Source organism: Neohortaea acidophila, assembly GCF_010093505.1.
Source record: "Neohortaea acidophila strain CBS 113389 unplaced genomic scaffold BDY17scaffold_4, whole genome shotgun sequence".
Lineage (NCBI taxonomy): Eukaryota > Fungi > Ascomycota > Dothideomycetes > Mycosphaerellales > Teratosphaeriaceae > Neohortaea > Neohortaea acidophila.
The window spans coordinates 1,830,871-1,844,764 of record NW_022985513.1 but is presented as its reverse complement, the minus strand read 5'-3'; the positions used below and the strand labels follow the sequence as shown (position 1 = coordinate 1,844,764).

At 57.4% G+C, this 13,894-nt stretch overlaps 5 protein-coding genes across 5 annotated transcripts; 1 reads left to right on the top strand and 4 right to left on the bottom strand.

The window, feature by feature from the left end:
- Positions 1-57: 57 nt before the first annotated feature.
- Positions 58-648, bottom strand: BDY17DRAFT_323512 (uncharacterized protein; the record flags this gene model as incomplete). Its single annotated transcript, XM_033737026.1, has 3 exons — positions 58-346; positions 405-564; positions 621-648. 3 exons carry the CDS (start codon positions 646-648, stop codon positions 58-60), a joined length of 477 nt encoding a protein of 158 aa, XP_033591245.1.
- Positions 649-1,340: 692 nt separating this feature from the next.
- Positions 1,341-2,192, bottom strand: BDY17DRAFT_296118 (uncharacterized protein). Its single transcript, XM_033733405.1, has 2 exons — positions 1,867-2,192; positions 1,341-1,806 (listed from the first exon to the last, which is right to left on the bottom strand). The coding sequence occupies exons 1-2, from the start codon at positions 1,981-1,983 to the stop codon at positions 1,498-1,500; spliced, it is 426 nt and encodes a 141-aa protein (XP_033591244.1). The 5' UTR covers positions 1,984-2,192; the 3' UTR covers positions 1,341-1,497.
- A 232-nt stretch (positions 2,193-2,424) lies between these two features.
- BDY17DRAFT_296114 (WD40-repeat-containing domain protein) lies at positions 2,425-5,677 on the bottom strand. The gene is made up of 3 exons (XM_033733404.1): positions 5,183-5,677; positions 2,963-5,101; positions 2,425-2,904 (listed from the first exon to the last, which is right to left on the bottom strand). Exons 1-3 carry the CDS (start codon positions 5,271-5,273, stop codon positions 2,645-2,647), a joined length of 2,490 nt encoding a protein of 829 aa, XP_033591243.1. The 5' UTR covers positions 5,274-5,677; the 3' UTR covers positions 2,425-2,644.
- A 128-nt stretch (positions 5,678-5,805) lies between these two features.
- Positions 5,806-8,810, bottom strand: BDY17DRAFT_296111 (STE like transcription factor-domain-containing protein). Its single transcript, XM_033733403.1, has 3 exons — positions 8,201-8,810; positions 8,044-8,143; positions 5,806-7,988 (listed from the first exon to the last, which is right to left on the bottom strand). Exons 1-3 carry the CDS (start codon positions 8,343-8,345, stop codon positions 6,044-6,046), a joined length of 2,190 nt encoding a protein of 729 aa, XP_033591242.1. The 5' UTR covers positions 8,346-8,810; the 3' UTR covers positions 5,806-6,043.
- A 1,626-nt stretch (positions 8,811-10,436) lies between these two features.
- BDY17DRAFT_133231 (Pep3/Vps18/deep orange family-domain-containing protein) lies at positions 10,437-13,791 on the top strand. Its single transcript, XM_033729437.1, has one exon. It carries the CDS (start codon positions 10,751-10,753, stop codon positions 13,670-13,672), a length of 2,922 nt encoding a protein of 973 aa, XP_033591241.1. The 5' UTR covers positions 10,437-10,750; the 3' UTR covers positions 13,673-13,791.
- Positions 13,792-13,894: the final 103 nt, after the last annotated feature.

Here is a 13,894-nt window from a genome sequence, read left to right as displayed (position 1 = left end):
GTAGAGGTCCTGGTCGCTCGCGGAAGACGTCGCAGTGCGGTCCATCACCCAGCACACCTACTCCTCAAAATCATCCTCAACCTCCTCCTCCTTGACCTTCTCCTCCATCTCCACCTCCTCGTCATCAAAATCATCCTCAACCTCCTCCTCCTTGACCTTCTCCTCCATCTCCACCTCCTCGTCATCAACATCATCCTCGACCTCCGTGACCTTGGCTTTGCCTCCCTTGCCCTTCGCGCCGCCCTTGGCTTTCTTCGTGGGACTCTCGTCATCGGCATCATCTGCAGCGCCACGCTTCTTGGGGGTTTTCTTCGCCTTGGGAGTGGCTTCGTCATCGCCAGAAACACTGCAAAGACGTCAGTATATCCGTTTAATCGGGCGTGAGAGTACTGTACACAACTCACCCATCCCTAGCCATAGCTTTCAGCTTCTTCAAACGGTTCTGCACGGCGCCAGCGGTGCACACCTGACCATCAGTAGCCATGTACTTAGCCATAGCCGCGAAGTCGACGGAGATGTTTTGCAGCTTCAGGATGCCGAGCAGGAGCTTGCGGTCGGCGGCGGCTGTCGCGATCTGAGTGTTAGTATTTGATGAGCTCAAGGGTTTACGGTAGACGTACGATCCCAGGTCATGCCTTTTTGTGCCATTTTGAGAGATGGTGATGTTGGTGGGGGAGATGTTCTTGTTTTGAGAATAGTCTTGGGAGTGTGGAAGTTCTTTGAAGTTGAGTTGCTGGCGAGCGTGAAAAGTTGAAGAGCGTAGGAAAAAGAGGTCAGGTGAGCTTGCGGGTACAAATGAGAAATCCACTCACGGAAGCATGTGAAGATTGCTCGAATTCACGGAAGCGTGCGTGAAGGGGTGAAAAAGCTTCACCCAGAGACGGATACTTGCATTCGCATTGTGTAACGTAAAGTACGGTGACGCGAAAGGTGATGTCTCAGACTAGAGTGGGCTAGCAAACCAACAACCTACGAGTGGGAGATGTGAACGAAGCCTTTTGTCGACTTGATTCTTGACGATGAATTGTAACGAGAGCAGAGAGACACGTCGATGTCGATGAGCAGAAGAATGCAGGATGGACTGAGGTCAAAACAAGTCCTCCAAGCCAAGGAGCCATTCCCGATGGAGAACTTGCCGACGCTCCCCTGACTCCACTCCATCCGCTCAAAGTCGACCTCCGTCGTCTCTCACAGTGAAATGTAATTGAAGATGCTTGCTGTAATTGAAGAATGAAAGCAGAGTGCATTTCCGAACGCAACACCATGTGTGCTGCGCTACGCTATACTTGCTGCGACTCGATGATGTGCTGTCTCGCCACTGATAAAGCAGCAGCTTGCAGCCACCATGCGTTGAAGTACGGTAAGGAACCCAGTCTCTCAGAACATCAAGACTCGAGCCTGCTGGCCGTCACCCTCTCAATCAGCGTCATCCTCCGCGACCTCCTCCTTGATCACCTCCATAGTCTCCTCCTCTGTAGCAAAAAGTCAGAGAACAAGTCAAGCACCAAACATCAGGGGGAAAAACTCACCCTCAGCAGCCTTAGCCGCCTTCTTCGCAGGCCTCCCGCGCTTCTTCTTGGCGGGCGTAGGAGCAGTCTCGTCGTCGTCATCAGCGTCAGAGGCGACAGCAGCACCCTTGGCCTTGCGCTTGTTCTTGCCGCCAGCCGGAGAGGGCGTCACCCCAGCGTCCCCCGTGATGCCTTTGGCCTCGGCGGCCTTGATCTTCTTGAGAGCGTTGGAGACCGTCTTCTTGAAGCTCTCGACGCTGGCGGAACCGAAGTCGTCGGCGGCTTTTTTCCAGTTGACCTGGTTGGAGTCGCATTAGCAGGTATGATGAAGGGCGGGCGGAGGAGGGTAGGAGCTTACGGCGGTGTTGGGATCGATGAGGTTGAGGTAGACGGCGAGGAAGCGGTCTTTGTCGTTCTCGCTCAGGCTTGCTTTGGCGACTTTGAAGTCGTAGGTGGTGGGAGTGGTTGCAGCCATCGTTGCGGCTTGCTTGAATCTGTGGGTTCTGATTGTGTGAGTGGTCGAGCGTTAGGGAGCGGAGAAGCGGTGGTGGACAGGTTGTATTGAGGAAAAGAAGAAGAGCGAGAAAGAAGAGGAAGTTCGCGAAAAGATATAGCCAAAGTCGAAGTGAACTTTTGCTGTGATAGTTCACTTCCAGCGAGACTACGTGACCGCACGCAGAAAGTCTAATTGGCATAGTGAAGTGGAATCAGGTGACGAAATGCCAGTCATTCCGTCATGGGAACATTCTACTGTAAATGCGGTCATTAACGTCTTTGGAGGAGGGTGTGTCTGCAGGCAGCCGAGCACAAACCGACATGTCGAACAAAGAAAGCCCATCGTGGGTTACATGCAGCATGCCGCCAGCCGCTTCACACCAAGCCATCGAAAAGCACAGCAAATCTCAAGAACAAAATTCCATTGGTGTGTCTGTCATTCGTTCTTGCCCCCCCATCTCGAGCATCTATGCAAAAAGCCCATCGCTCATCCATGCACCCAGCACACCCATCCTCGCTCAAGCCCAGCCCAGCCCAACCCCTATAAACACATGAGCAAAGGCACACCTCAATCTAAACCACACAACACGCAACAACCACAGGAACAAAAAGGGGGGAAAGAAGGAAAAGAAGAAGCGTCATCATCTCGCAAAGACCTTCACCACCCCATCCCCACCCGCCGAAACGACGAGCCGGCCATCCTGGCTCCACTCAACATCGCACACGCCCTCGCCGCGCATCGCGCGATGCGACACGATTTCCTGCGTGCAAATGCGCTTCTCGAGCGACCAGAAGCGGATGCTGGCGTCGTGGCCGGCTGACACGGCTTCGCGGCCGTCTTTGGAGAGCGAGAGGGCGGAGATGGCGGAGGGGTGGGCGAGCATGTTGTACGTGCATTGGCCTGTTGGGGGCAAGTTAGCAAGAGGTGAAGAGGATGGTGGAGGGGGAGTTAGACGCACCGGAATTTGCGTCGAAGAAGCGCACGAATCTGTCTTCGTGCCCAGAAATCACCACGCCTTCGACGCCTTCACTGCTCCCTGTAGCACCCACGGCGCCCACCTCCTCATTCCCGCTGGCGTCTAGCGAGTTCGCGTGAGTACCGTTGTCTAATCCAGTACTCGCAGCGACGACCGCATTGATGCTCGTGTTCATCGTGCCATCATACGTCTCATTGCTCGCCATGCCAATAACCTCCTCTCCCGTCCGCGTATCGTAGATAAGCACGGAAGAGTCGGTGTAGCTGACGACAAACGTCTCACCACCAGGCGAGAGGGGACATATGGATGTGGGGCTTGCGGTGCCGCTGCCAGCGGGCCGCTCGATGGAGTGGATGAGTTGGTGGGCAAAGGGGGTGACGCTCGCGACGCTCGGTTGCGGGCTGGAGGGGAAGTTGCTGCCGCTGCTCGTGCTGTGGCGTCTTGTGCCGGGTGCGCCTCGTCGACTGCCGGCAGATGGGGAAGCGACTTGCGGCGGGCCACTTACGGCCCAGACTTTGACTGTGCCGTCTGCGGAGCCAGAGACGAGGAGCAGGCGGTCCGGGGCACCGAAGGAGCTGTTTTGCCCGAAGACGTGACCGAGGGTAGCGGGCAGGACGCAGACGCACCAGACGGCGTCTGTGTGGCCTTCGAGTGTGGCTTTTGGATCGACACGGCCGCGTTCCCACACGCGAATGGTGGCGTCTTGGCCGCCCGAGAAGATCCAGCCGTCGCCCGGAGCACGTCCACCGGTGCTGAAACCTGTGCTGGCGGGGCAGGCGGCTAGAGAAGTGACGATGCCTTCGTGTCCGCGATGAGTGAACTTGGGGTCGATATCGAGGTCGTTGGCGTGATTGGGGGCGTTGTAGTTCTGGTAAGAGGCTGGGATGATCCAGCGTTTGACCGTGCTGTCGTCGCCGGCAGTGCAAATTTCGGGCTCGCCGGGACTACCGCCGCCAGTAAAGATGACACTTCGGACGACGTCGAGATGTCCACGAAGAGCGAACTTGACCTTAAACTGAGACGGGTCACTCGCCGCCTGACTTTCCGCCGTGTCATGCCCATCCGTCTTCCCTTGCGAACTCCTCCGCCGCGACATACCCTGAGACCCGGAGCTTTTCCGCCGATGCTGCGCAGGTGATGCTCTAGGAGGGGATTTCGGGATGCTTGCTGCACTGGGAAAGGCCTCGGCATCGGGTCTACGAGGGACGGGAGCGTCAGGTGGCACACCCTCTGCCTGAGCCGATGTCTCATCGTCAAAAGTCCAACCATCGGCTTCCGGAAGTGTGTGAATAACTCGTGCAGTTTGCGGCGTCTCGACCACCGGAGTCTGAATTTCTCTGCCGCGAGCATCGAAGGTGTGTGTGATGCTCTCTATCTGGTCGTCGTATTGAACCGAGGTATTTTGTTGCGGTTGCGCCTCGACCTCGGGCTGGGCGAGCATTTGCGACTTTTGGAATTCGCGGTAACGCACATTCCCCGAGTCTTGCTGCTGCGCAGACGAAGATTGCGGTAGGCTGTTGGGCGCGGACGGCGGCTGATGGTTCGGAAGGCTAGACGGCTGCGGTAGCGCTTGCGAGTGCTGTCGGTAACCTCGCAACTGATTCCTCGCATAGATCTCCTCGAGTGAAGGCGGCTCCGTCAGACCAGTGTAGTTTCCGTTCGGCAGCACTTGAGGCGGTGGGAGATGTTGCGGCGGCGTGAGGAGGTACTGGATCTCGTTCATGCACTTCTTCAAGTACTTTGTCGTAGTGTCGACGTAGTGTTCGCGTTCCTTTTCCTCCTCGGGCATCATCTCTGCGGCGGCAGTGGCCTCGAGCGCCTCCTCCCTCGCCCTACTCTTGACCGCCTCCGCATCGAGGTTCTTCTTACTCCTGCTCTCCTTTTCTTTGATATCCGGCGTCGCCGCCCTCGCGCCGCCATCCTTGCTCTTCTCCCGCTCTTTCCTCAATGCGACCTCTAACATGCGAACCTGCCGATCCAGCTGCTCATTGATCCGCTTCGCATGCTTCGTCTCGCCCTCCTGCTTCGCAATCTTCGCCCGCATCTCCGCCCGTTCAATGTCCCAAGCATTCCGTGCTCGTTCATGATTGTGCCATTCGATTTGGAGGAAGCGCATAACACCTGATCAACCCATTAGCATTCAGAAGCACCCCCGACCTCCCATCCATCCATCTGTTCTCCACCCTCAACGCAGTCACTCACCCTGAAGCGTATACTCCGTCCCAAGCGGCGCATGATGATCGCCCGGGCCGCCATTCATCCCACCGCCAACCTGCTGCTGCTGGAAAGCCATCGTGCCCTCCGCAACGGCGTGCAGCAGCACAACAACACGCAGCGCCGCTCAAAGCAAAGAGAAGCAATGCCACAGCCAGATCCCCGTTATAACCCCGACATCGAGAACCCGTACACGCAGCCCGCTCTTCAGCTCTAGCTCCACTAGCAGGATGATGAATGCAGCGGAAACCCCCTCGCGGTCCGCGTGAGGTTGAGATGCTGTGGAATGGTGACGGAAACGGCGGCGGCGAAAGACGACTCGTGCGAAAGGAATGGATGAAGAGAAGGCTCGAGGGAATGCAGGAATCGAATGGGAGAGGATGGCGTCGAGGGCGGGTTGTTTGCCAGATCCCGGTCAGGTTGGCCCAGCTTTCGAAGTCGCGGTGCCCTTTCATCCCGCACGGGCCAGTCGACGTAGCTTGCCTTAATAAGGAGGTGCCGGGCGGCGCTAAGGGTCATTGAGGTCACGTGCCTACCTTTTTCGTGCATCAATCCTCACTTCCATATTGCATTGAATACGAGGCATGATGATGCGAGCACCTTCAAAGAAGTCTAGAAAAGACAAGTTGCCTAGTTCTACAAGATACTACTCTCCTGAATCGAAAATCTTCCCCTCCACCACATTCTCAAGAGACCAGCTGTCCGCGTCTCGCAAAGCTCCCAATCGCCTCGCTTTCTTCCCAAGGAAAAGAATCGTCCTCCAAGAATGTCTGCCTATAGGTACAAGAACCGACGATCCAGCACGTCAAAGTTCACGAATGGAAAATCCGGCGCTCCAGCTGGAAACCGCTAATACTCTCCCGCGGCAACCAACGCCTGCTGCGGCTGCGGCTGCGTGAAAGTCCCCAATTCGACGTGCGTCGAGAGTCCGACGTCTCCCTCCGCACCCTCCATGGCATCCTCGCCGCCAAGCGCGACAAGTCTCTCCTCCTCAATCTCCTCCTCATCAGGCGCGTCGGCATCGGGGTTCGCCTCATGCGTGCGGCGATGTTGCGCAAGGTTGTCGCTGCGGGAGAAGGCCTTGTTGCACAGCGGGCAGATGTACGGCCGCTCCTGCGTGTGCGTGCGCACGTGGCGCTTGAGGTGCTCTAAGCGCTTGAACAGGCGGCCGCACATGGGGATGGGGCAGGAGTGGGACTTTTGGTAGGGGCCGATCTCGCCCACGGTGGCACTGCGGGCGCGCCGGAAGACGCCGGATGCACTGGTGCGGTGGACCACGGCGTGATGCAAAGGGCTGTGGTTGTGGGGGTGGGCAGGGAGGGTGTAGCGAAGGTCTTGGGTGGGGCTGGAGGTGAAGGAGGTGAAGTCGTCACTGAGCATGGGCTGCACGCCAGAGACGGACATGCGGTGGGCGTGGGCGGAGTGGGGGCCGTGCAGGGCGGCGCCTTCGACCGTGGACATGGGGGTTCCGTGGCGAGAGAGATTCATGAGTTCTTTGTGTTCACCCATCATATGTTGGGCGGGGTGCTGGTTGGTGTGCATGCTTGCGGGCGAGTCGTGGTAAGACATCTCGTGGATTTCCGGGATAGACTGCGGGACGACGGAGCTGGACACAGAACGTCGGAGGTCGCTGGGTCGATGAGTGGGGTGGGCGTGACCTATACCATTGGCCATCACGCCAGTGGAAGTCATGGGACCGGTGGTGAGAGAAGACCGACGTCTGCGCTGTTTGTACGTGGGCGAGCCCTCCAAAATGGAGTAAGTTTGCTGTGGGTTGAAGTTGCGAGCCATGGATGGGAATTGGCCGCCAGCAAGATTGGATGGCATGGACATGAGGGGGTTGAATGGCTGCTGCATTCCTACGTCTGGGATCGCAGTGTACAGACCGGTGTCTTCATTAGCGATGGAAGCGGTCTCGGAGATCATGCCGCCATTGTGTTGAGGGGGTGTCAGCGGCTCGTAAGACATATTCCGGCTGTACTCATCAAAGTGTGACGAGACAAAAGAAGGCGCAGGCGAATACTCCATGTAGGTCGGCATGGAGCTGTGCCTGTGCGCGATTTGCGACAGCGGCATTCCATTGCGGTCAAACACCGGGTTGACTGACTGCTCGCGCGTGTGCTTGATCTGGGATGGCATAGGCGGCATGGGCATGGAGTGGTAGGAGGCCATGTGCGACATGTCTTCGTGCATGGGCGGGGCCATGACCTGGTGATGATGCGGATGTTGTTGCGGCATGGAGCTGGTCGGCATCTGCTGAGGATGAGGAGCATGCTGCGGTCGGATGACTGAAGGCGGCGGTGGCATGGAATCTGCAGCTCGAGGCGCGGGGGAGCTGGAGTGGGAGGGCGGCATGGACTGGGGTTGAGCAGTGAAGGACGACTGGCTGTTTTGCTGAGCTTTGGTGAGCTGCTCAAAAAGCGATTGCGAGGAATCGAACTGGAAGGATAGGGCGGGCTCGCTGACGGCCATGGTGGTGGCCTCCTGGCCCATCTTCTCGCGCTTGAGATCTCGCTCCAAGGCATCGAGGAAGAGGCGGTCATGTGGCACGCTGTACCAGTAAAACACCTTCTGCTTCTTTTGCGTGCGGATGCAGTTGTTTTTGTAGAGAAAGTCGAGGAAGGGGCTCTTGGGCTCTTCCAAAGAGGCATCTGTGCCGGACTTCAAGTTGCGGAGGTCGGAGAAGATGCCCTCTTCGAATTTCTTGGAGTTCTTGACGGGTCGACCGAAGGCTTGGAAGCGGAAGGCAAGGCAACGCACAATGTCCGTGCCGGACATGTGGAAGAGGTTGTTCCTGTGGGATTGTTAGCGAGGTTCAAATCGGGGGTGGCATTGGAAGTGGTGCATACCAGAGCACACAAGAGACATATTCGCCAGTTGGGAGCAGGAATCTTCGAATGTACTGATCTTGACTCCAATCGACCGGCGCCGAGATGAGGAAGTATTTGACTGAGGGGATTGATTAGCTTGTGAGGGAGCAGGATTGTGGAGAAGGGATGTGCGTACGATTGTCGACCTGCTGCAGCGCGACGACGCTCTCGCTGGGTAGACTCTGCTGTGCCTCGTCGTTCAACAGGAAGGTTTCAGGTTGGACGGAGCGGTGCTGGGCGGCCGGGGCAGCCATTGCCTGGTGATGCGACACGGGATACATGATTGAGATTGACGGAGACGCGTGGGTCAGCGTCGCCGGCACGTCTCGAGCGTGGTGAGGGCGGGGAAGGGTGGTGTCGGTGGACTGGGGAGGGATTCGAGACGGCGGGTGTAGGTCAGCAAGGAAGCTGAAACAGCTGGGTGTTGCGGACGACCAGCGAGCAATGGGCGGATGGCGAGGTGCGAAAGGGGCGGTGTTTTTGAAGGGCCGGGGACCGCGTGTCAAGAGGAGGGGAAAAGGATGGAAGTCGAAGAATAAGGCGCAACGAGGCCGGCTCGCGCAGTGGTGTGAAGCTAGAAAAACAACGCTGTTGCTTCTCGCCAAAAAGACGGTCGTGGAGAAGAGTAGATGTGGAGTTTGAAGTGCGATGGAGCAGCAGCAGAGCGGAGCGGGAGCGCAGGAGAAACGGTCGCAGCTTTGAAACGAGGGAGTCCGGGGGGCCGTGGGTTTGGGTTAGCGCCGTTTCAACCGACCGGGCGCGGGCCCTGGAGGCAGGCGCAGGCTAAAAACGGCAGCAACCTTGCCAAGGGCAGGCGCGACGCAGCACGTCCAATCGTTGCCAATTCCTCGCTCTGGCTTGCGCTGCTTGCTCCTGTTCGCGCTCGGTGGGCGCTTGTCAGTATGTTGACGGTGGCAGGCCTCCTCCGACGAGGTCAATGGCAGGGTTATAATAAGATCAGCCCCTCTCGTCGCAAGCGCAGAGGCGTGGGAAGCGGCAGCGGCAGCGGCAGCGGTGGAGGTGGTCGGGTCGGCTAGATTGCGTGTCGGTGATGGCGGGAATCCACCGCTGCAAGCCCACGCAGCTCGCAGAAAAAGCGGACTGGCGGACTGGCCTTGGAAGGTAGGCAGACATGCAGCACCTGTTCTGTCCCCACGTCGTTCATCCAAGAATTGGCGTGGCTCGAGTCGTGACGGCTTGCTCGCTACCGCACCGCTTCACTGGCGAACTGCAGCCAAAGAGGGTTGGTGAAGGTGTCATCATGGCAAGCACAGGCTCAATGGCCGTGCTGTCGGTATTGTTGGCCATTGTACACAGTAATTGTGGGCATACTAGGTATTCAACAATCCGGCAATGCAAAAAGACAATGCCATCCACGCGGCCATTGATACTCGCCCATTCAACCAGCCTCAATCCACGTCATCTCACTGAATGCCGTCCCCGTCATCCGTGGCCTCGCCTCGCCATTCTCCGTCACTCCATCAGCCCGTCAACCGCATAGCCGAGCGGTCAGGTAAAGTACCAAGGTGCTGAGGTACGTAGCTGCAGCGTGATCGGAAGGAAGCGTACCTGCATGAAAAAAAGACCCGATCGCCACCCCGTTGCCAAAGCTTCCGCTTCGAAACGCCGTCTGGCTTTCGGTGCCTGTTTCACATCTGACAGTCACAGCGGCGACCGTTGGACCTGGCCCAGCGTGAGACCACATCCGCTTGCCCTATATCACGCCCCGACTCCGCCCTGCTCGCTCGCTTGTCCTTGACGCTACTTGTAGCTTGCCTTCTGCTCGGCGTCCAGCAGTGACTATCTCCCCTCTAGCAAAGCACGGTGGCCAGCCGAGCCCGCCCACCAGGCCGTGGACAGGGCGAGTCCCCACAGTTACATCCGACCTCCCTGCAGCACGCATGCGAGCGGCAACTCTGCCCTTTGCAGAACTCCCCGAGTACCTTACATGCTTGCACGCGCTACTGTGCAGCCACTGTCCACTCACACACGTTCGTCCGCCTTTTCCACGGGTCCCTCGGCGAATATCATGCCCAGATTCGCAGAAAAAGCACACCATGTGGAGAGGGATGGGTTGTCAGCAGCCGGTTCTCCATCCCTGCTCTACAGCTTTGAAGACTCTTCATAGCTCCTTGCTTATGCAGCCCCGGCTGGCAATAGTACTTGCTTTAGCAGAGTGGCCCTAAGCTCGTTCTCGTCCTCGGGGCCTGCAGTCTCGATGAGATGGCGTTTACGCTTGGAGGAGGGAAGTTTAGCCCTTTTAGCCATTGACTCAGGTCTCGGCCTTGAACCACCCGGGCTCAATGCCGGCAGTCCCTTGAATGGTCTTTCGAAAATCATGCGTGAGCAATGCTGTGTTCAAAGCCATACTCGTGATGAGGACAGGCAGTGGCCCAGTCACGTGCTAGACACGTAATGACCTACGTACATGAAGCGTTTCTCTGATAGACCACGGCAACGCATCAGGGACGTCGGTTGACTGATACATTCCTGATTGTATTGTGTGTAGCCAGAGCACAACGAAATCGCTGTGCTCGTGTATGCCTCAGGTATGAAATGATGTGGTCTGTGCATCGAAGCTCGACCTGGCTGCACGTCACCCATCACACGTCCCAATCATCTCGCTTGTCACGGCGAAATACAACCCCCACCAACCCTGAGACCATGAGATGACACTTGCCACACCATGGCGCTCGAGCCATCCAGCGGATACGTAGCTGGCGCCCAAGACGACGCCTCGTTGCCCATCTTCGACGTCCAAAAAGTCCAACTGCGCTTCGAAATCTCCGCCGATTTCGTCGCCGCGCAAGTCGCCAACAACGTCCTCATCCTCGCCCTCTCCACGGGGAAAATCCTGCGCTTCGATCTCGATAATGCCGAGGATATCGACGACATTGATTTGCCCAAGCGGCCGGCGGAAGTGGGGGTCATCCGGAAACTCTTCCTCGATCCCAGCGCGAGCCATTTGATTGTTTCCACGACGCTGGGCGAGAACTACTATCTACACACCCAGTCACGCCAGCCCAAACCGTTGTCGAGGTTAAAAGGAGTGCATATTGAGAGCGTAGCATGGAACCCTTCGCAACCCACAGCATCCACCCGGGAGATATTGGTTGGCTCTGCCGATGGCAATGTATACGAGACGTACATTGAGCCGAGCACGGAATTCTACAGAAGAGAAGAGAAGTACGTGAAGAATGTGTACAATGCCCAAGATGGAGCGGTTGTGGGAATCTATGCGGAGATCCTGGCAGGCCGGCCCGATACGCGTCGTGTGATGATCGCTACCCATCACCGCCTTCTACATTTCACTGGACGTACGGGAAGACAAGGAACGGAGGGAAGCGGCAGCATCTATTCCAAGCTCTTCGAGAGTGAAAGTCCCGCCGTACACGAAATCGAACGAGCTGGCGGCAATGCTCCGTCCCTTCTGGCCATTTCTCCGGACTCCCCGGATGCAACTCCATCGTCAACAAGCTCGAACGAAGATCATGCTTATGCATGGCTCAGCACTCAAGGCGTCTTCCACGGCAGACTGCTCTCCTCTTCTCCGGATCCGGCAACGCTTGGACGATACCTTTTCCGCGAATCAAAGCTGCTGCCTACCACGAAGCTGCTACCCTCTCAGCCCCCCGCTGCAAGGGGTCGCTCGCACGCTGCTTTGAACTCAATCGCGTTGACGCAATTCCATATCCTTGCGTTGGTGGAGGGCCGCTTGCTCGCTGTCAACCGTCTGGACGAGACGTTGATCTACAGCCAGCCTATTTTGGAGCCCGGCCAAAGAAACCTCGGGCTGTTTGCAGATCATCAGAAGAATACATACTGGCTTTTCACCTCGCAGGAGATCTTCGAGGTGGTCGTGACGGACGAGGCGAGAGACGTGTGGAGCATTCTATTGAAGCAAGGACAGTACGAGTCGGCGCAACGCTATGCGAAAACCGCCGAGCAGAAAGACGCGGTAGCCAGCGCGACTGGTCAGCATCTGATGGCTCAGAGAAAATTCAACGAAGCGGCCGTGGTACTCGGCAGAAGCACAAAAGCTTTCGAAGATGTAGCGCTTACGTTCATCGACAAAGGGGAGCAAGATGCGTTACGGAGATATCTTCTTACCAAGCTGGCGAATCTGAAGAGGAGCTTCGCAATGCAGCGCACCATGCTCGCTAGCTGGTTGGTGGAGTTGTACATGGCGAAGCTGAACGAGCTCGACGACACCATCACCACCAAGGCCGAGCTCAACGCCGACGACACGGGAACGAGTTCCGTGGATACGCAGAAACAGTTGCCAATCGTGCGAAAGGAGTACCAAGATCTCTGCACCAAATACCAAACCGATCTCGACCGAAAAACAGTGTACGAAATCATCAGCGCGCACGGTCGAGAGGAAGAATTGCTCTTCTACGCCAATGTCATCGACGACTTCAACTACATCCTGTCGTATTGGGTACAGCGCGAACGATGGGAAGAAGCGATGAGCGTGTTGAAGAAGCAGACCGATGTGCAACTTTTCTACCGCTACGCCACGGTACTCATGTCGCAGACACCCATCGAGCTAGTCGAGGTGTTGATGCGACAAGCCGACTTGGATCCCAAGAAGATCATTCCCGCCCTGCTAAACTACAACCACACCATCCCCTCCACTACTCCCTTGTCCCAAAACCAAGCGATCCGCTACCTCCTCTTTTGCATCAACCACACCCACTCCACCGATCCCGCAATCCACAACACCCTAATCTCCCTCTACGCCTCAGCCGCCACGAAAGACGAAACCGCCCTCCTCGCCTATCTCGAAGCACCATCACAAGCTCACGAACGCCACTACGATCCAGATTTCGCTCTCCGCCTCTGCATCGCCCATCAACGCGTCCGCGCCTGCGTGCACATCTACACCACAATGAAGCAATACGCATCCGCCGTCGACCTAGCCCTCAAACACAACGAGATTGACCTCGCCGCCGACGTCGCCGACACCCCCGGCATCACCGACCCCACGCAGCGCAAAAAGCTCTGGCTCAAGATCGCCAAAAAAGTCATCGGGCGGGAAAAGGGCATCAAAGCCGCCATGGACTTCCTCAAGCGCTGCGGCGACCTGCTGCGCATCGAAGACCTGATCCCCTTCTTCCCGGACTTCATCGTCATCGACGACTTCAAAGAGGAGATTTGCGCGGCGCTGGAGGACTACAGCCGGCGGATCGACGAGCTGAAGCGCGAAATGGACGAGTCGGCCGCGACGGCCCAGCATATCCAGGCGGACGTCAAGGCGCTCGATGAGCGGTACGCTATCGTGGAGCCCGGGGAGCGGTGCTGGAAGTGTCGGCTCCCGCTGCTCATGCGGCAGTTTTTTGTGTTCCCGTGTCAGCATGCTTTCCATGCGGATTGTCTTGGGGAGATGGTTATGGGGCTTGTGGGGATGGGCAAGGGGAAGCGGATCCGCGAGTTGCAGCGCGAGATTGGAAGGGGCGTGGCGCTGGGGAAGCGCAGGGAGGGGATGGTGAGGGAGTTGGATGGGCTTGTTGCTGGGGCGTGTGTGCTTTGTGGTGATGCTGCTGTTAGGGGGGTTGATGAGCCTTTTGTCACGGAGGCGGATGATGTGCGGGAGTGGGCGGTTTGAAATGTGTTCGTGGAGATGATGATTATACCCGGAGTGTATGTGTTGTATATCTCATTGGTCCGTTAGATGTGCCCTCCGACGTCTCGTCTCCGGCGCTTTTAGCGGCAAAGCGGTCGCGCAGTGCGGGAATCGCTGCTGCTGCACCAGTTCGTCCGTTCGTCGACAGCGAAAGAAGTCTCCAGCCATTCGCTCGAGACGGCCTTACTAATTCCATCCTCTGCT

Bases quoted from the DNA above. Each gene is read 5' to 3' on its own strand.
- BDY17DRAFT_133231 (XM_033729437.1), top strand. From the start codon at position 10,751: ATGGCGCTCGAGCCATCCAGCGGATACGTAGCTGGCGCCCAAGACGAC.
- BDY17DRAFT_296118 (XM_033733405.1), bottom strand. From the start codon at position 1,983: ATGGCTGCAACCACTCCCACCACCTACGACTTCAAAGTCGCCAAAGCA. The intron at 1,807-1,866 runs GTAAGCTCCTAC...GACTCCAACCAG, and splicing joins TCATCGATCCCAACACCGCC to GTCAACTGGAAAAAAGCCGC.
- BDY17DRAFT_296111 (XM_033733403.1), bottom strand. From the start codon at position 8,345: ATGTATCCCGTGTCGCATCACCAGGCAATGGCTGCCCCGGCCGCCCAG. The intron at 8,144-8,200 runs GTACGCACATCC...CAATCCCCTCAG, and splicing joins GCTGCAGCAGGTCGACAATC to TCAAATACTTCCTCATCTCG. The intron at 7,989-8,043 runs GTATGCACCACT...ACAATCCCACAG, and splicing joins TATGTCTCTTGTGTGCTCTG to GAACAACCTCTTCCACATGT.
- BDY17DRAFT_296114 (XM_033733404.1), bottom strand. From the start codon at position 5,273: ATGGCTTTCCAGCAGCAGCAGGTTGGCGGTGGGATGAATGGCGGCCCG. The intron at 5,102-5,182 runs GTGAGTGACTGC...TGGGTTGATCAG, and splicing joins GACGGAGTATACGCTTCAGG to GTGTTATGCGCTTCCTCCAA. The intron at 2,905-2,962 runs GTGCGTCTAACT...TGCCCCCAACAG, and splicing joins CTTCTTCGACGCAAATTCCG to GCCAATGCACGTACAACATG.